This window comes from Thamnophis elegans, chromosome 13 (genome assembly GCF_009769535.1).
Source record: "Thamnophis elegans isolate rThaEle1 chromosome 13, rThaEle1.pri, whole genome shotgun sequence".
Classification (NCBI taxonomy): Eukaryota; Metazoa; Chordata; class Lepidosauria; order Squamata; family Colubridae; genus Thamnophis; species Thamnophis elegans.
This window is the reverse complement of record NC_045553.1, coordinates 46,273,559-46,294,350: the sequence shown is the minus strand read 5'-3', so window position 1 is coordinate 46,294,350 and position 20,792 is coordinate 46,273,559. Positions and strand designations below refer to the sequence as shown.

The 20,792-nt window shown below is 49.4% G+C and overlaps 1 protein-coding gene across 1 annotated transcript in view; it reads left to right on the top strand.

Annotated features, from left to right (window-relative positions):
* The first annotated feature begins 1,712 nt into the window (after positions 1-1,712).
* The window catches only part of OAF (out at first homolog), a 32,038-nt gene continuing 12,958 nt past the window's right edge, over positions 1,713-20,792 (top strand). Inside the window, exon 1 of the mRNA XM_032229308.1 lies at positions 1,713-2,346. Within this exon, the coding sequence (XP_032085199.1) occupies positions 2,101-2,346 (246 nt within the window). The 5' untranslated portion in view covers positions 1,713-2,100. The remainder of the gene's footprint in view (positions 2,347-20,792) is intronic.

Sequence of the window (20,792 nt, the reverse complement as noted above, 5' to 3'; positions counted from 1 at the left end):
TCTCTGTCCCTTGACAATGCGGCCATCTTCTCAGAAGAAAGATCCTGCTGAGATCCTGGAGTATCTGCTCTGCCACTGATCCACAGCTCTCTTGCACTTGGCTCCCCATCCTCATCCTTCCTTTTTGGAAAAGAAACACATTCCTTGGACAAAGGCTCGGCTTCTCTTGTGGCCTGTTGCTGTTTTTTAAGCCCAGCACAAGAAGTGAGATTACGCGGTGGCTCAGGGGCTGAGATGCTGAGCTTGTCGATCGGAAAGGTTGGCAGTTCGATGGTTCGAATCCCTAGCGCCACGTAACGGAGTGAGCTCCCGTTACTTGTCCAAGCTTCTGTCAACCAAGCAGTTTGAAAGCACGTAAAAAATGCAAGTAGAAGAATAGGAACCACCTTTGGTGGGAAGGGAACAGCGTTCAGTGCGCCTTCGCCGTTGAGTCATGCCGGCCACAGGACCAGGGAGACATCTTCGGACAGCGCTGGCTCTTCGGCTTTTCAACAGAGATGAGCACCGCCCCCTAGAGTCGAGAATGACTAGCGCATATGTGCGAGGGGAACCTTTACCCTTAGCTAGATGGTTAGGATAGCAGAATCCATCAGACAACCAGCATCCTGCTGGTGAGGAAGACTCATCAAACCTTCTATCAATGCTAACCAAGTATGAAAAAGGGTGTCATGGAACAAGATGTTTGGGCTCCCAGGAGGATCCCTCTTTCTGTTCTCTGCAGAGAGCAAGCTTTGTGCCCCCAGGCACTTCTTGGAAGCAGCAGGACAAATCTGTAGCTGAAAGTCCATTCCTTTTTCCCAGTTCATCTACTCCTCTTTTTCGGAGCCAAACTGGTCCGGTTGAAGTTGGTCCACTTCTGTTTCTTAACATTCACGGCAGGCAGAGAAAGCAATGGACCAGTTCTCCTTTTAGCTCCCAGTTAGCCATTTATTTACAGACAAGTAAATAAATAAATGCATACATTCATAGATATATAAAGACATAAATAAATAAGTAAATAAATAGATACATACATACATACGTAAATAAGTAAATACATATATACATAAAGTCATAAACAAGTAAATAAAGAAATAAATGCATACGTACATACATACATGAAGACATAAATAAGTAAATAAATAAAGAAATAAATGCATACATACAAACATACATACATACATACATACATACATACATAGATAGCTACATGAAGACATAAATGAATAAGTAAATAAGTAAGTAAATACATACATACATAGACATAAATAAATACATACATACATACATATATTACATACATAGATAGATACATGAAGACATAAATAAATAAATATGTAAGTAAATACATACATACATACATAGACATAAATAAATAAGAAAATGCATGCATACATACATATATTACATACATAGATACATAAAGACATACATAAGTAAATAAATGCATACATACATACATACATATACATACATAAAGACATAAATAAATAAGTAAATCCTCCCCCCTTTTCCAGGCACGCGGGGGGGGGGGGGCTGCGCTCGCCAGTCAAAACCGGGACGCCGAGCAATCCAAGCCGGGGGGGGGGACACCTGGGGAAAGCCCCCCCTGCAAAGCCCACCCCCCGAGCTCCAGGCCGCCAGAGCGCCACGTGGGAAGCCCCCGTCCCCTCCCCTCCCCACTCCGCTACTCCCCTCCCCTCCCTCCTCCCCGTGCGGCGAGGGCGGCTCTTCTCCAGCTGGGGCGTGGGGGTGGGGGGAGCCCATGCAGCCCCCTCTCTCCGGCCCGCCCGAGGGTCGCCTGCCTGCCTGCCTGCCTGCCGCTTTAAGGCTGCTCTCCGCGGGGCCGAGCGAGCGGAGGAAGTGACGGGCCGAAGCGGGGCGAGGGGAAGGGGGTTGGGGGCGTCCCGGGAAGGGGGCCGGGGGGAGCCCCCGCAGCTGCCAGCCGAAGGAGGCGGGTCTCCTCCGCAGCCCGGGCGGGTCCCCAGAGCGGCACGCCCTCCCGCCCAGCCCCGGCGGCGGCGGCGGCGGCGGCAGCAGCAGCCAGCAACTTCGGGAAAAGTTTTGTTCTCGGCCGGAGCAGCGTCCGAGTCCCGTCTCTGGCCGTCGAGCCGGCCGGGGATGAGCTCTCGGGCCGGCGGGGACGGCCGGCTGCCCGCCCCGCTCCTCTGCTGGCTGCTGCTGCTGCTGCTGTCGGGGCCGAGCGGGGCGGCGGGGGCGCCGTCGGAGCTGCGGGTGCGAGTGCGGCTCCCCGACGGGCGGGTGACGGAGGAGAGCCTGCAGGGGGACAGCGGCGCCGACAGCGTCAGCCTGGAGCTCCGCAAAAGCGACGGGACCCTCGTCACCCTGGCCGCCGACTTCAAGCAGGTGCGGGGGCGCCGTCCGGGGCTGGAAAGGGGGGGTGGGGTAGAGAGGTTCCCTTCCCTCGGGGGAGGAGGGAGGGAGAGGCTGGAGGGGGCCCATTCAGGAAACGGGGAGCCATCTGGGGCTGGGAGGGGGGGCTGGAGGGGTCCCAGGCGCCCGGGGGGGGGGAGAAGGACTCGAGGGGTCCCATTCAGGAAACGGGGAGCCATCTGGGGCTGGGGGGGGGGCTGGAGGGGGTCCCAGGCGCCCTGGGGGGGTGAGAACTGGAAGGGTCCCATTCAGGAAACGGGGAGCCATCTGGGGCTGGGAGGGGGGGCTGGAGGGGGTCCCAGACGCCCTGGGGGGGGGAAGGACTGGAGGGGTCCCATTCAGAAAACGGGGAGCCATCTGGGGCTGGGAAGGGGGGGGCTGGAGGTGTCCCAGCTACCCTGGGGGAGGGAAGGACTGGAGGGGACCCAGTCACGAAACGAGGAGCCGTCGGGGCTGGGAAGTGGGGGCTGGAGGAGGTCCCAGACTCCCGGGCCGGGGGACTGAAGGGGTCCCATTCAAGAAGCGAGGAGCCATTGGGAAGAAGGCGGCTACCTCCCCTTCCTCTGAACCTCCTCTACCCCTCTCTCTCCGTCGCGAGGAAGCCTTTTACTCTCCGGTAATGGCGGTGGGGGGGGGGAGCTGCTTTGATCAGCTAAGTACGATAGATCCAGACTGGGGTCGTTTTCTCCTCTGGCGGGCGATGCACCTAAGAACCCTGCAAGGTAGGCTCGGGGCTGAAAGAGACGAGCTGGGCTGCAAAGCACCCGGGGTTTTTAAATAAAACCTGGTTTCTCCTTCCGTTTGGCCTTCGGGGGCGGGGGGGGGGACGGGGCTCTCTCGACTTTGCCCTAGGAACGATAGACTCCGGAGTCGGATTTTGCACCCCCGCTGGTTTGGTTCGAGGCCCCGCGATGCAGCTTGCGGAGAGTCGGCGGCTGGGAAAGAGGGATGGAAAGGCTGGGGGGGGGGGCGCCTTTTGCACAAATGGGAACTTCCAGACGTGGGAGAGGAAGGGGGAGGGGAGGGGAGTGGGGAGGGGAGGGGCTTTCCTTCAGAAAAGCGAAAGTTGCTCTGATCTCCTTGGCGCGCTTGGCATCAAAAGAGCCGGTGGAAGTTTGCAGATCGACTTTAGCCGTGTTTATTTCCCCGTATTTCTCGTAGAATTTCTTTATTGGCCAAGTGGGGCTTGGACACAGAAGGAATTTGTCTTTGGTGCAGATGCTCTCAGGGTGCACAAAGAAAAAATAAAATGCATTCGTCAAGAATCATAAGAGTACAACACTTAATGATAGTCACAGGGTACAAATACTGTAAGCCAGTGTTTCTCAACCTTGGCAACTTGAAGATGTCGCGGACTTCAACTCCCAGAATTCCCCAGCCAGCGATGCTGGCTGGGGAATTCTGGGAGTTGAAGTCCGCGACATCTTCAAGTTGCCAAGGTTGAGAAACACTGCTGTAAGCGATCAGGAAACCATCAATATCAATATAAGTGGTAAGGATACAAGAATCAAAGTTACAGTCCTGCATTCATAAGTGGGAGGTGATGGGTGAATAGGAACCATGAGAAGACTAATAGGAATATTAATGCAGCCTTAGGAATTAGTTTGACAGTGGGGAGGGAATTATTTGTTTAGCAGAGTGATGGCATTCGGGGAAAAAACTCTCCTTGTGTCTGTTATCTTGGTGTGCCAGGCTCTATATTGTCATTTTAAGGGTAGGAGTTGAAACAATTATGTCCAGGATGCGAAGGGTCTGTAGATATTTTCACGCCCCTCTTTTTGAGTCTAGCAGTGTATTCATGCTTCCTGTTAAACTCCATCCACATTTAGAAAACCCAAGTGGGATTCGTAATCACCAAACCCCTCTTCTTTTAGCATATTATTTATTTTTTTAATTTTTTGGCCTATCTATTTCACACATTATTCTGGGGTCCTTGGTGCTCTCTGCACTTGGCTGGTTTCTTGGAGACATTTCATTACCCAGCTGAGTAGCATCATCAGCGCTAGAAGGGATGAGGTTCGTAGCATTGATTTTGAGTACTGATAATGTTACCTAGTTTGGTAATGAAATGTCTGCAGGAAGGCAACCAGACTCAGAGAGCACCAAGGACCCCACAGTTCTTTTTCTCCTCCCTCCCTCCCTCCCTCCCTCCTCCTCCTCCTCCTCCTCCTCTCTGCACACCCCACTCCCTTCTAACACTGATGATGTTACCTAGTTGGGTAATGAGACATCTCTAAGAAAATAATCCAGCTCAGAGACTATCAAGGATCCCACAGTCTTTTTCTCCTCCTCCTCCTCCTCCTCCTCCTCCTCCTCCTCCTCCTCCTCCTCCTCCTCCTCCTCCTCCTCCTCCTCCTCCTCCTCCTCCTCCTCCTCCTCTCTTCACACCCCACTCCCTTCTAACACTGATGGTGTTACCTAGTTGGTGAAACATCTATAAGAAAATAATCCAGTTCAGAGACTATCAAGGAGCCCACAGTCTTTTTTCTCTATCTCCTCCTCCTCCTCCTCCTCCTCCTCCCCCTCCTCCTCTCTGCCACCCCACTCCCTTCTTAATACTGATGATGTTACCTAGTTGGGGAATGAAACGTCTGTAAGAAAATAATCCAGCTCAGAGACTATCAAGGATCTCAGTCTTTTTTCTCTCCTCCTCCTCCTCCTCCTCCTCCTCCTCCTCCTCCTCCTCCTCCTCCTCCTCCTCCTCCTCCTCCTCCTCCTCCTCCTCCTCCTCTCTTCACACCCCACTCCCTTCTAACACTGATGGTGTTACCTAGTTGGATAGTGAAACATCTATAAGAAAATAATCCAGCTCAGAGAATATCAAGGAGCCCACAGTCTTTTTTCTCTATCTCCTCCTCCTCCTCTTCCTCCCCCTCCTCCCCCTCCTCCTTCCCCAGCCTCCAGGGTTCTTCCAAAATTGCATCTTCAACTCTGCTTAGATCCCAGCATTCTCCCCCACCCCCCTTGCAGTCGGCTTCACAAGCAGGGCTCCCGGACTTCAAAAGTTTCCTTTTGTTTTTCAGCCCCCTCCCCCCTCCCCCCAAAAAATATTTTAAAAGAATTCCTCCACATGGCTCCCATATCTTGTGTTCTGCTTAAAAGTTGGGACATCAGGCAGTTTTTAGGACTTGGGAGTGGCCTGGAGCTACAGCTGCCTAATTAAATTGAGTCACATGTTGCGGTAACCACAAGCAGAAGCCGAGATAGCTGGCCTGGACTCTGGGAATCGTGAAAGCCATAAACCACTCTTGGGCAATAGGCTTATTGGGCCCAGCCCGAAATTTGCATGCTGCTTCTGGTTTCTTCAGTTCAATGGGGTCATCTATCAAGATCCCAGAAGTGTCGCTTATGGGGCCAGCTCTCTGAATGAAGTCCTACTAAGACCTAGAGGCCTTCCCTTGGTGGTCTTTCCTTAAAGAGCAGGGCTGTTCTCACTCAGACAGACTTAACAGAATTGGAAGGGACCTTAGAGGTCATCTAGTCCAACCCCCCACCCAAGCAGGAGACCCTAACACCATTTCTGACCAAGGGCAGTCCAGTCTTTTCTTGAAAGCCTCCAGGGATGAAGCTCCCTCAACTTCCGAAGGCAACTTCTGTTTCCATTGGTGGATTGTTCTCACTGTCAGGAAATTCCTCCTTATTTCCAGGTTGAATCTCTCCTTGGTCAGTTTCCATCCGTTATTCCTCGTGTCAATTAGTAAGGCTTCAAACCCAGCGAGGCACGCTCACTCTTTGTGCAAGTTTAAGAAGTAACGCACGGCCTTCTCTTGAGTGTATTTGCTTAAAAATCCCGACTTTCTCAGTAAGGCAGAAAGTCTGTAAACCATTATGGAAAAGCACATTGCAACTAAACTCAACATTTATCTTTAACAGATTAACAGAGTTGGAAGGGATCTTGTAGGTCATCTAGTCCAACCCCCCGCTCAAGCAGGAGCCCGAACATCATTTCTGACAGAGGGAAGTCCAGCCTCTTCTTGAAAGCCTCCAGGGATGAAGCTCCCACAACTTCCAAGGGCAACTTCTGTTCCATGGGTTGATTGTTCTCACTGTCAGAAAGTTCCTCCTTATTTCCAGGTTGAATCTCTCCTTGGTCAGTTTCCATCCATTCTTCCTTCTCTGGCCTTCAGATGCTTTGGAGAATAACTTCACTCCCTCTTCTTTGTGGCAGCCCCTCAAATATTGGAACATGGGTATCCTGTCTCCCCTGGTCCTTCTCTTCCCTAGACTAGCCATGCCCAGTTCCTGCAACCGTTCTTCATATGTTTTAGCATCCAGTCCCCTAATCCTCTTTCTTGCTCTTCTCTGCACTCTTTCTAGAGTCTCAACATCTTTTTTATAGTGTGGTGACCAAAACTGGATGCAGTATTGTAGGTTTGGCCTTATTAAGGCATTATAGAGTGGTATTAATTCTCCCCACTTTTGCTAAGATAAACGTGACCCCTGCTTGAATATATGAGTATCTGTAGTCCTCAAGTTAAAACAGTCCATTTGGAGTTACAACAGCACTGAAAAAAAGTGATTTGGGGTTGTTTTTCACACTTACGACTGTTGAAGCATCTCTGTGGTCATATGATCAAAATTCAGGTGCTTGGCAACTGGCACACTACAAAAACAGATGTTGAGACTCTGGAAAGAGGGCAGAGAAGAGCAACCAGGATGATTAGGGGACTGCAGGCTAAAACATCCGATGAATGGTTGCAGGAACTGGGCCTGGCTAGTCTGGGGAAGAGAAGGACCAGGGAAGACAGGAGGGCAGTCTTCCAATATTTGAGGGGCTGCCACAGAGAGGAGGGGATCAAGCTGTTTTCCAAGGCACCTAAAGGCCAGAGAAGGAATAATGGAAACTGAACAAGGAGAGATTCAACCTGGAGATAAGGAAGAATATTCTGACAGTGAGAACAATCAACCAATGGAGCAGAAGTTGCCTTCGGAAGTTGTGGGAGCTTCATCATTGGAAGCTCTCAAGAAGAGACTGGACTGCCATTGGTCAGAAATGGTGTAGGGTCTCCTGCTTGAGCGGGGGGGGGGGGTTAGACTAGATGACCTACAGGGTCCCTTCCAACTCTGTTCATCTGAGCAACTCCTAAGGAATCCCATGGTTGCTTTTTCTTCCTCTTTTCCTTGTTCTTCAGCCTCATGTGAAAATATTCTGCAGTAACTCTTAAGCCCTGAGGTTTTTTCTTTACTTTTTTATGGCCTCAGCCTCTGGCCAGATGTTGTTGCGACTAAGAACGAAGTGCCTGGGAACACACCCAGTTCAGGCGAAAGTGGGCTCAGATACGACATTTGCGGATCCGTTTTTTTAGACTTAACCAAGAGTTGACTTCTGTTTTTTGGAGCCAAGAACAAAGGTCCTTTTGGGGGGGAGGAGGAGGAGGAAGTGGGGGGGAGGAGGATCTTGGTGAGAACTTACTAAGTAGCAAAATGTGAAGAAATTACTATTCAGGAAGAATTTGTGTCAGGGCAAACTTTGATGTGCCCTGGCCTCTACCCTTCCCCTCCCCCGCACTTACTTTTTCTTTACAGAAAGGGGTGGGGGGTCTTGAATGTCAGCCGGAAGGGTTTCTCATTTTTTGTTACCTGCAAAGCAACTTCTAAAGTAGGAGAGGGGGAAGGGGGGAGGGAGGGAGGGAGGGAGGGAGGAAGGAAGGAAGGAAGGAAGGAAGGAAAAGCAACTTCTAAAGTAGGAGGGGAAGGGAGGGAGGGAGGAAGGAAGGAAGGAAAATGGAAGGGATGGAGGGATGAAGGAAGGAAAATGGAAGGAAAGAAGAAATATGGAAGAAAATGGTGAAAGATTTACATGATCTGAAGAGAAACCAGACTATGATACTGGATTTTATTATAGATTTTAGTTGTTACTTATTATTATTTTATACTAGAAGTTTTAAGAGTATATACAGAGTGCTTTTATTTGTTCTAGTCGCTGGTCTAAGACTATAATAATAAATTGTTGTTTTGGAAGGAAGGAAGGAAAGTGGAAGGAAGGAAAGTGGAAGAAAAAATGGATGAATGGATGGATGGATGGATGGATGGAAGGAAGGAAGGAAAGAAAAAGGAAGGAAGGACCCAATTCTTGATGAAGGCGATCTTTAGGGAAAAAAATCATATGCCATTTGCACCTCCTGTGATGCATTATGAATACTGGAGGAGAATGTAGGTGATGGTTCGTCCCTCGTCCCTCCAACATACCCAGGAATTAACTTATAAGAGGACAGGTACCAAGGGATGGTGAAACTAGCCCAAAAGCAGCTAGTCCCTATGGCTGCGGAGCCAATTAGGATAAAGACTACATCAAAAATACTAGCATAAATTGGTCATTGTAAGAGGAGAACCTTGCTATATGGTGCAGATAAATTGGCCCCTTTTCTAACCATGCTATCAAAGGGTATAAGGTGGCCCTATTACCCTGTGTTGTATTTCCATTCATTCCATCTCTAGCGTGTCCATCCAAGCTAGGAATTCTGGGATTTGAAGTCCAAACTATGTAGAAGACAATATTCTTGAGACAGGTTGTGATGGATAGCAGTTATGTTCTTCTCAACTGTCCTAGAGAACATGGCCAAATCAGAGATGGAATGGGGCTTCTGAAGATCTGGTAACCACAACAGTTCTCCACTACGTCTGTTGCTGTTGTTAGTTGCAAAGTCATGTCTGACCCATCGCGACCCCATGGACAACGTTCCTCCAGGCCTCCCTGTCCTCTACCATCCTCTGGAGTCCATTTAAGCTCACACCTATTGCTTCAGTGACTCCATCCAGCCACCTCCTTCTCTGTTGTCCCCTTCTTCTTCTTTTGCTCTCCATCGTTCCCAGCATGAGGCTCTTCTCCAGGGAGTCCTTCTTCCTTCTCATTAGGTGGCCAAAGTACTTGAGTTTCCTCTCCAGGATCTGGCCCTCTAAACAGCAGTCAGGGTTGATCTCCTCTAGGACTGACCGGTTGGATGGCCTTGCAGTCCAAGGGACTCAATGCAGGAGTCTTCTCCAGCACCAGAGTTTCCTCTTCAGGATCTGGCCTTCTAAAGAGCAGTCAGGGTTGATCTCCACTAGGACTGACCGGTTGGATGGCCTTGCAGTCCAAGGGACTTACAGGAGTCTTCTCCAGCACCAGAGTTTCCTCTTCAAGATCTGGCCTTCTAAAGAGGAGTCAAGGTTGATCTCCTCTAGGACTGACCGGTTGGATGGCCTTGCAGTCCAAGGGACTTACAGGAGTCTTCTCCAGCACCAGAGTTTCCTCTTCAAGATCTGGCCTTCTAAAGAGCAGTCAGGGTTGATCTCCTCTAGGACTGACCGGTTGGATGGCCTTGCAGTCCAAGGGACTCAATGCAGGAGTCTTCTCCAGCATCGTAGTTCAATACCACTACATCTATAAGGCCTTTAGTCAAGCAGGAGCAAACACTCTGAATCTTGACTTTCAGCAGAGAGATCAAAAAAAAGGGGGAGGGTACCTTTGGGGAGAACTGGGGAACGTCTCGCCTTTCCAGATGTTTCATATTTCCATTCCTCACCCCCGCCTCCATTTTGCACACACAACTCTCTCGAATTCCACAGCTTCGAAGCCTCTTTGATTTTGGGCCTGAAGCATCCTAGGGAATCCAACAGGGAAAGCTACTCGGGGGTGAGGGACACCTACAGAGAATCCTGCAAGGGGATGAGAAGAATACGGAGCAGGCAGGAAGAAGGGCCTGGAAGGATAGAAAACACTTTTTCTGACATGGATAAACCATTGTTGAAATTTGATTTTTTTTACCACTGGTTCTGTGGGCCTGGCTTGGTGGACGTGCCAGGGGAAGGATACTGCAAAATCCCCATTCCCTCCCCATTCCAGGAGAAGGATACTGTAAAATCCCCATTCCCTCCCCACTCCAGGGAAAGGATACTGTAAAATCCCCATTCCCTCCTCACTTCAGGGAAAGGATACTGCAAAATCTCCATTCCTTCACCACTCCAGGGGAAGGATATGGCAAAATCTCCATTCCCATCATACTCCAGGGGGAGGATACTGCAAAATCCCCATTCCTTCCTCACTCCTGTGGGAAGGATATTGCAAAATCTCCATTCCCTCCCCACTCCAGGGAAAGGATACTGTAAAATCCCCATTCCCTCCTCACTTCAGGGAAAGGATACTGCAAAATCTCCATTCCTTCACCACTCCAGGGGAAGGATATGGCAAAATCTCCATTCCCATCATACTCCAGGGGGAGGATACTGCAAAATCCCCATTCCTTCCTCACTCCTGTGGGAAGGATATTGCAAAATCTCCATTCCCTCCCCACTCCAGGGGAAGGATACTGCATAATCTCCATTACTTCACCACTCCAGGGGAAGGATACAGCAAAATCTCCATTCCCTCCCCACTCCAGGGAAAGGATACTGCAAAATCCCCATTCCCTCCCCACTCCAGGGGAAGGATACTGCAAAATCCCCATTCCCTCCTCAATCCTGGGGGAAGGATACTGCAAAATCTCCATTGCTTCATCATTCCAGGGGAAGGATATTGCAAAATCCCCATTCCCACACCACTCTGGGGCCGACCAGAGGTGGAATGTGCTGGTTCTCTGAACTACTTAAAATTTCCTCTACCAGTTCTCCAGAACCTGCTGTATTTCACCCCTGGGTTAAACCCAGTGGTGGGATTCAAATAATTTAACAACCGGTTATCTGCCCGAACGATTTCTCCCAACAACCAGTTCCACAAACTGCTCAGAAAGTTAACAACCGGTTCTCCCGAAGTGGAGCGAACTGGCTGAATCCCACCACTGGTTAAACTGTGTTAAGGACTGAATACTCTTAACCACAATTGCAATGTTGGGAATCAGCTGCCCCGTGACGAATCGTCAATTACTTGAGTATTGTCGTTTGTTTCTCCTCCTTCCTTCGTTTCCTGGAAGAGATGATAAGAATTTTTTTTAAAAGGCATTTTTCAAGAGAGCCATCTAGATAGAGGACATTTTCCCCGTTAAGCTGCTCTATGAAACACAAGAGTGACAGTTGGAAAATACAACAATCAGCTAGCCATCCTTATCCCTGTTTATTTGCTCACTGCACGCAGATGGAGCCCTTCCTCTGAGTGTAAGCAGTGAATTCCTACTTCTCTTACTTAAGGCATGGAAAGCTGTAGTGGAAAGGCTGGCTGTGAGTGGAAAAGAATAAACTTTTTTGCTTTTGGGAAAATCCTACGCCCTACTTCCAGGTAAAAACACCTGAAGCCGATTCCGGCTGCTCAGGACTGGGCTGAAATTCCCTGACCTTGTGCTAGGCAGAGGTGTGGAGACTACAATGCCTGTGGTTCCCAGCCAGCAATCTAGGCAGAGGTAACCAATCCCTTGATTAGCATCTTGCACACAAACACACAGACAATCAGGCACCCTCCAGTGAAAAGACAGGTAGATGAAGGGTGTCACCTGGAAAGGTGAGGGAGTCCTTGTCCTCCCTTTAGGCATGAATACCAGCTAGATAACCTTGGGCCAATCGCCAGGAGACAGTGAGTTGTAGTTTTTGTCTTAGGTATGAAAGCCAACTGGGTGACTTTGGGCCAATCACCAGGAGACAGTGAGTTCTAGTTTTGTCTTAGGTATGAAAGCCAACTGGGTGACTTTGGGCCAATCGCCAGGAGACAGTGAGTTCTAGTTTTGTCTTAGGTATGAAAGCCAACTGGGTGACCTTGGGCCAATCGCCAGGAGACAGTGAGTTGTAGTTTTTGTCTTAGTTATGAAAGCCAACTGGGTGATTTCGGGCCAATCGCCAGGAGACAGTGAGTTCTAGTTTGGTCTTAGGTATGAAAGCCAACTGGGTGACTTTGGGCCAATCGCCAGGGGAGAGTGAGTTCTAGTTTTGTCTTAGGTATGAAAGCCAAGTGGGTGACTTTGGGCCAATCACCAGGGGACAGTGAGTTCTAGTTTCGTCTTAGGTATGAAAGCCAACTGGGTGACTTTGGGCCAATCACCAGGGGGACAGTGAGTTCTAGTTTCGTCTTAGGTATGAAAGCCAACTGGGTGACTTTGTGCCAATCACCAGGGGACAGTGAGTTCTAGTTTTGTCTTAGACATGCAAGCCAACTGGGTCACTTTGGGCCAATCACCAGGATATGGTGAGTTCTAGTCCTGTTTTAGAAGTGAAAGCCAGCTGAATGACTTTGGGCCAATCACCAGGAGATAGTGAGTTCTAGTCCTAGATTAGGCATGAAAGGCAGCTCAGCCTAACCTACCCTACAGGGTTATTGTTGTGGGGGGGAGAAATAAGAGGAGGAAAAAGAATTGTGTATGCTCCCTGCCTCCTTGAGTTACTCATAAAACAATCTGGGCGGGAATAAAATCTAATACATAAATAATAGATTTCCCAACTCCATGGAATGAGGATGGCCAGTGGATGTGAGGTAGAACTTTACTCCTCTTATTTGGGTGGGGGATGGGCTAAGTCAAAGCAGGGAAAGTGAAAGAATGGTCCAAAAGCATCCGGAGGGAGATTTTCGGCCTCTGTTTACATTGCATCGGCTGCAGTGCCCCATTCATCTGGAGAAGAGAGACCCCCCCCCTCCCGCCCCTTCACACACCCCAGCTGAAGTGCCGGGAAGTGTAGAAACTGTCCCTTGAGTGGTAGTTAAAATTCCAAAGCATTGGAGGGGGGGTCACACTTGCCTGCATTTTTTTAGCCTAAGGCCTCTGCTGGGAGTAACCGTGGTGCAACGCAGTTCTACGCATGCTGCAGATATACACCCTTAGTAAGACCACACCTCGAGTACGGCATCCAGTTTTGGTCATCGCCACACTATAAAAAAGAAGAGACTCTAGAAAGAGTGCAGAGAAGAGCAACCAGGATGATTGGGGGGGACTGGAGGCTAAAACATACAATGAATGGTTGCAGGAACTGGGCCTGGCTAGTCTAGTGAAGAGAAGGACCAGGGGAGACACGATAGCATCTTCCAATATTTGTGGGGCTGCCAAAGAGAGGAGGGGGATCAAGCTGTTTTCCAAAGCACTGGAAGACCAGACAAGGAATAATGGATGGAAACTGATCAGAGAGTTTGGACAAATGGACTGCCATTTGTCAGAAATGGTGTAGGGTCCCCTGCTTGTGGGGAGGGGGTTGAACTAGATGGCCTTCGAGGACCCTTCCAACTCTGTCTTTCCATCCATCCATCATCTATCTCTCTTATCATATTTCTCTCTCTCTTCATCCATCCATCCATCATCTTTCTATCATCAGAGTTGGAATTAGGGCTAGGCTTAGAGCCGTAGTGGCCCAGTGGTTAGATTGCAGTACTGCAGGCTACTTTCTGCTGATTGCCAGCTGCCTGCAATTTGGCAGTTCGAATCTCACCAGGCTCCAGGTTGACTCAGCCTTCCATTCTTCTGAGGTCAGTAAAATGAGGACCCAGATTGTTGGGGGCAAGAGGCTGACTATGTAAACTGCTTAGAGAGGGCTGTAAAAGCACTGTGAAGTGGTATATAAGTCTAAGAGCTATTGGTATCATCTCTCTCTCTCTCTCTCTCTCTCTCTCTCTCTCTCTCTCTCTCTCTCTCTCACCCCTTCTCTCTCCCTCTTTCCAGGTAAGTATTCATCAGGCCATTCCCTGCTTACCTGTTCTGATATCAGGTTTCTCCATCCACCCACCACAATCAAGAAGAGAAGCAACTTAGAACTGAGGAGGAATTTCCTGACACTTAGAACAATTAATCAGTGGAACAACTTGCCTCCAGAAGTTGTGAATGCCCCAACACTGCAAGTCTTTAAGAAGATGTTGGATAGCCATTTGTCTGGATCGGTATAGGGTTTCTTGCCTAGGCAGTGGGTTGGACTAGAAGACCTCCAAGGTCCCTTCCAACTCTGCCATTGTATTGTATAACCACATACCCTCACCCTAAAGAAGTGACAATACCAAGCCACTTCTGTTCTTTCAAAGACTTGATGTTCCCGAAATTCCTGGCCTTTTCCCAAAAGATGGAGGCCTTCTAAACATTCACTCAGGAAGGAATGTTCTCTGGACGTTGTAAGTCCCGATTCTCTGCAGGAATAGTTCAACCATGTTAAACATTAGCGAATATAATCACGAGGCTATTAAAGTCTCTGTTTCCTGTTGCCCTCTGCACTTTGGAAAAAAAACGTGGCTTTTGCTATAACCTGCAGCGGCTCCGCAAAGGGCATGCATTTGAACTTGGCACATCTTTCTGAACGGGTGGGAAAATGGAAAAATCGCTATGGGACACGGTGAGGTGTTCCAGGGAATCGGAAAGCCGGAAAAAATAATGTTGCTTCTTGAAATTATGGTTATATGGCAACGTTCATGCCAAACACCTATCGGGAGTAGGCTGCTAGGGTTTCGCAAGGGTTCGGGAGAACCTCTAGCTAAGATTCTGTACAATTCGGAGAACTCCCAAATCCCACTCCTGGCTGGCCACGCCCGCCACACCACGCCCCTCCCAGGAGTCCCCATGTGGCCCGTTTTGGATGCAGGTAAATGCAGGACTTTTTTGGATGCAGGTAAATGCAGTAGAATTCGGAGAACTCCCAAATCCCACTCCTGGCTGGCCACGCCCACCACACCACGCCCCTCCCAGGAGTCCCCATGTGGCCCGTTTTGGATGCAGGTAAATGCAGGAGGCTTGGGGAGAGCCAAAAACATGCCTACCGGAAGTTCGAGAAGGCTGAAAACTGGAACCTAGGGAGGCCGTTTTCGCCCTCCCGGAGGCTCAAGGGAAGCCTCCAGAATGTGGGGAGAGCAAAAACGCTCCCTTCCCCTCTATGGTGCAGGAGGCCAAATAGGCCACGCCCACCGTGGCCCTGCCCACCCAGCAATTGGGCAGAGAACCTTGTGCTAAAATTTTTGAAGCCCCACCCCTGCCTATACAGATAGTCCTCAATTTATAACCATTCATTTAGCGACCATTCAACATTACAATGGCACTGAAAACAGTGACTTATGACCAATCCTCATACTTTCGACCATTCTCCACACACACAGTGTCACGTGATCAAAATTTGGGCTCTTGGCAACCAGCATGCATTCACAATAGTTGCAGCAAACTCACGGTTATACGATCGTGGTTTTATGGTTGGCTTCTGACCACCCAGTTCAGTGGGATGAGGGAGAGCTGGATTCGCTTAACGACTGCATGATTCGTTTTAACAATCGTGCGGATTGGCTTAACAGCTGCAGTGAAAAGGTTGTAAAACCGGGCTCCCTTAAGAGCTGCCTTGCTTAACGATGGGAATTCCTGTTCCAATTGTGGTTGTTAAATCAAGGACTCCCTTGATTTATGGCCGTGAATTTAATCTGCATAAGTAAGGAGCCCTTAGGATGGAGTTTAGATTCCTCTTCTACCCACGCTAAATACTCTGTATTCTGTCTCTCTTGAGACCTTGTACACACCCACACACCCTTTTGCAAGCATGTTCAAAACCCTTCCGACTTCCTGCACCAAAATGCACTCACACACACACACAAACACACACACACAAACACACACACTGCTAAGTTGAAAAACCCAGAGGGCAAAAATTAGACACCCGTTTTGTGCAATCTTCCACTTCTCGTTCCCAACTTGCATAAACTGCTCTCTGTGGCCGAATCTGGATTCCCGCCCTATATTTGAAGCCGTGAGCTACTTGGTCCCACGGTGTCGATAGCTGTTTTTTCCCCCCTCTGTGAATGACTACCCTGTTTCCCTGAAAATAAGACCTATCCCCAAAATAAGCCCTAACATTAGTGGCGAAATTCTTTTTTTTTTTAACTACCGGTTCTGTGGGCGTGTCTTGGTGGGCGTGGCAGGGGAAGGATACTGCAAAGTCTCCATTCCCTCCCCACTCTGGGGCTAGCAAGAAAGGGGTATTTGCCAGTTCTCTGAACTACTCAAAATTTCCACTACCCGTTCTCCAGAACCTGTCAGAATCTTCTGGATTTCGCCCCTGCCTGACATGCTTTTTACACGTGTGCCTAATATAAGCTCTACCCCAAAGGTGGTATTCAGTAGTTTCTGACAGGTTCTGGAGAACCGGTAGTGGAAATTTTGAGTAGTTTAGAGTACCGGTAAATACCACCTCTGGCTGGCCCCGCCCCCATCTGTTCTCTGCCTCCTGAGTCCCAGCTGATTGGGAGGAAATGGGGATTTTGCAGTATCCTTCCCCTGGAGTGGGGTGGGAATGGAGATTTGACAGTATCCTTCCCCTGCCATGCCCAACAAACCACACCATGCCCACCAAGCCATGCCCACAGAACCGGTAGTAAAAAAAAAAATGAATCCCACCATTGCTCTACCCGTGAAATAAGCCCTACTTAAGATCCTGCACAGCTGACCCACCACCCATTCCGTCTGGTTGCTTGCCATGCTGCGGCCATGAGGCAAGACTGGGTGATGGTGGAGCTGCCCCACACAATCGAGGATTGGCAGGACCCTCCAGCCAGGCCATCCACACCTCGACAGCTACCTCGTGGCAGTGGCACCCGAAGCCATGTGCGGCAGGAGATAATGTGACCGCCAGCCCACTTCTTCTGCTTGCTCACAGCCCCAGCGGAGACTGAGCGGTGCGCGGATGTGTCCTGGCTGTGGGGCAGGGATGGGTTCTGGCTACTGCCACCGTCAGTTCGCTCAGGGATGCACCATGCGCACATGCTCAGTACTGGAAAAATGCTTCTGAACATGCTCATTTGCAAAAGAAAACAAGAAGACACCTATGGCGCTGCCAATAGAACCAGTTCAGGGGCATGGCAGGCTGAGTTACTACCTACTCAGTTGAACCGGTAGAAACCCACCTCTGCTGTGGGGGCCTTGAGATAAGCTGGTGTGGGGCAGCTCCATCCCCCTTCCTTGTGGTGTTGGTGTTGGTGGTGCATTGAACAGCCTCCGGCCCTGCAGAGGGCAAGCAGAAGAAGTGGGCCTTGCATACATGGGAAAAAATACGACACGCACAGACCCCTGAAAATACGTCCTGGTACATATTTTGGGACCCAAAAAAAGATAAGACCTCAGGTTCGTTTCTGGAATTGAGTTAAAGCGATCACCTGGCCATCTACCTGTGTTTTCCCAAAATCAAGACCTGGTCGGGTAGATGGTTAAATGGCCAGGTGGTCGCTTCAACTGAATTCCAGAAACAGCCTTGAGTTCCAGGCAACCCAATTCAATGCCAAGTTTGGAAACATTAGAGGCTGATTCCTTTCCCCGCCTACACAGTTTGTGTCCCTGAACTAGTCACCAAAGCCAGATTTCCCAATAAAACTCCCTGCAGGAAGCGAGCGGAGAACGTCCCCCAAAACAAGCCATCACCGCCATCAGCTGGAACATCTGTGGAGGTGCTGATGTCATACTGAGGCTTGTGGGTCTGCTGGAAATTTTCACGGAAATCCCCAGGCATTATGTCCTTTCCTTGGCCAAAACATTGGGTTGAATTGTTGAATCTTCCTTTTTTGAAATGTCCATCCCTCCCTCCCTCTCCCTCTCTCTCATTCTCTCTCCCTCTCTCATTCTTTCTCTCTCTCTTTCTTTCTCTCATTCTCTCTCTCTCATTCTCTCTCCCTCTGTCTCATTCTCTCAGACTCTCTCATTCTCTCCCTCTCTCTCTCATTCTCTCTCCCTCTCTCTCTTTTTCATTCTCTCATTCTCTCCCTCTCCCCCTCTCTCTCTCATTCTCTCCCTCTCTTTGTCTCTCATTCTCTCTCTCTAATTCTGTCTCCCTCTCTCTCATTCTCTCTTTCTCATTCTCTAAGTCTCATTCTCTCCCTCTCATTGTCTCTCCCTCTCTTTCATTCTCTCTCCCTCTCATTCTTTCTCTCTCTCTCATCTTTCTCTTTCTTTCTCTCATTCTCTCTCATTCTCTCCCTCTCTCTCATTCTTTCTCTCATTCTCTCTCTCTCATTTTCTCTCATTCTCTCTCTCTCATTCTCTCTCCCTCTCCCCCTCTCTCATTCTTTCTCTCTCTCTCTCATTCTCTCCATCTCCCACCCACCTCTCTCTCTCTTTATCTCTCTCTCTCTCTCTCTCTCTCACACACACACACACGTTCCACAAGATGCTAAAAGCCACCCACATGCAAACGGTTTCTCTGCAGCCTTCCTGTTTACTCCAGGACCAGCCCAGATGCCTGCAGCCTATAAATCTCTCCGCACGGAGAGAAATCTGTAAATATTTAAAATTGGGTTGCTTGGCCCTGCCACATGCCCCCCCCACACACACACACTTTAGGCAGTGCAAAGAAAGCAGAGGCACAGCGGGTGGGATGGGGGGGGCGTGTCCTGTGGAGAGGGGAGAGAAGGAGAGTGCCAGGCCCCTCATATGAGAGGAATCCAGAAGGGACACGGTTTATGGATCCTTGTCCTTTTAAGGCCAGAATAGTTGTAGCAATCCCCAGGGGACATTAGCGCTGGGTGGGAGAAGCACGTTGTCTTCTTCACTCTCTGCTCTTGGTCTTCTCCCAAGGATTAGAGGTTGAGAACAACAGAGCTGGAAAAGACTCTGGAGGTCTTCTAGTCCAACCCCTCTGCTTAGACAGGAAAGCCTAGCCTTCTTTTCATTAAACTAGACATACCCAATAACAGAACACCAGAGTTGGAAGGGACCTTGGAGGTCATCTAGTCCAACCTCCCGCTCAAGCAGGAAACCCTACACCATTCTAGATAAATGGCTGCCCAGTCTCTTCTTAATAGACTTCCAGTGTTGGGGCATTCACAACTTCTGGAGGCAAGTTGTTTCACTGATTAATTGTTCTCACTGTCAGGAAATTTCTCCTTAGTTCTCAATTGCTTCTCTCCTTGATTAGTTTCCACCCATTGCTTCTTGTCCTGCCCCCAGGTGCTTTGGAGAATAGCTTGACTCCCTCTTCTTTGGGGCAGCCCCTGAGATATTGGAAGGCTGCTATCATGTCTCCCCTAGTCCTTCTTTTCATTAAATTAGACCTACCCAGTTCCTGCAACCGTTCTTCATATATTTCAGCCTCCAGTCCCCTAATCATCTTTGTTGCTCTTCTCTGCACTCTTTCCAGAGTCTCCACATCTTTTTTGCATCGTGGTGAGAGGTGGTTATTTTTTTTTGGGGGGGGGGGTGGCTTAATAAAGGACCACTTGCCCATCAAAAATACCCACTTGGGGGAGGGTGGAGAGGGATTCACTATGATTTGATTACATTCCCAATTGATCCATTATCCGCTTGGATATGGACATCTGTGGGGAGGGGTGAGGAGAAGCAGAGAAAGGGTTCCCCCCCCCCTATATTGTACGTTCGCTGCACTTCCTCCTTCCTGACACATGTCAGATGGAATTAGGTTTCTTGCGAATTCTTTCCAGGCGAAGGAACGAAGGGTCAGTTGGAGAAGCCGGACTTTCGTTTTTCCAGGTTTGGGGATGAGCCCGTCCCAGTTAAAGAGCTGACAAACTTTTATTTCCAGAATGTGGATTAGGACGCGCAGAATTATAACTCTGTGTGAAAAGAAAGGTGGTGTAGTTATTTCTCTCTCTGTGTGTGTGTGCACCGAATTTACAGTCTCTTGCAGGACACTACTAGAATCTGACTTCCTCTTCCTCCCCCTCCCCCTCCTCCTCCTCCTCCTCCTCACTCCCTTCTAGCATTGATGATGCTATGTCATTGGGTAATGAAATGTCTGCAAGAAAACAAGCGAGTTGAAAGAGCACCAAGGACCCCACAGTCTTTCCTCCTCCTCTTCCTTCTTCTTCTTTTCCTCTTCCTCCTCCTGCCTGCAAACCTCCCTCCCTTCTAGCACTGATGATGCTACCTAGTTGGGTAATGAAATGTCTGCAAGAAAACAAGCAAGCTCAGAAATTACTAAGGACCCTACAGTCCTCCTCCTCCTCCTCCCTGCAAATCTAGTTCCCTTCTAGCATTGATGATGTTACCTAGTTGGGTCGTGAATTGTCTGCAAGGAAACCACCAAGCTCAGAGAGCACCAAAGATCCCACACATCTCCCCCTCCTCTTCCTCTTCTTCTTCCTCCTCCTCCTCCTCCTCCTCCTCCTCCTCTTCCTCCTCCCTGCAAATCTAATTCCCTTCTAGCATTGATGATGCTACCTAGTTGGGTGGTGAAATGTCTGCAAGGAAACCACCAAGCTCAGAGAGCACCAAAGATCCCACACATCTCCCCCTCCTCTTCCACTTCTTCTTCCTCCTCCTCCTCCTCCTCCTCTTCCTCCTCCTCCTCCTCCTCCTCCTCCATCCCACTCCTAGCACTGATGATGCTACCTAGTTCGGTTGTGAAACGTCTGCAAGGAAACCACCCAGCTCAGAGAGCACCAAGGACCCCTCCTCTCCCACCCCTGAGCTGCAAATATTCCCCTTTATTGTTTGCTAAGCGAATGTGTTGTGAAGTCGAGGGCTGCCTGTAGATGTCCGAGGAGGTTGGGTGGAAAAGGCAGAGCGGAGCGCTCTCTGTTGAACTTCGCCTGGTTGCAACGTAGCCTCCCTTGCAATGCAGGCCTGCCT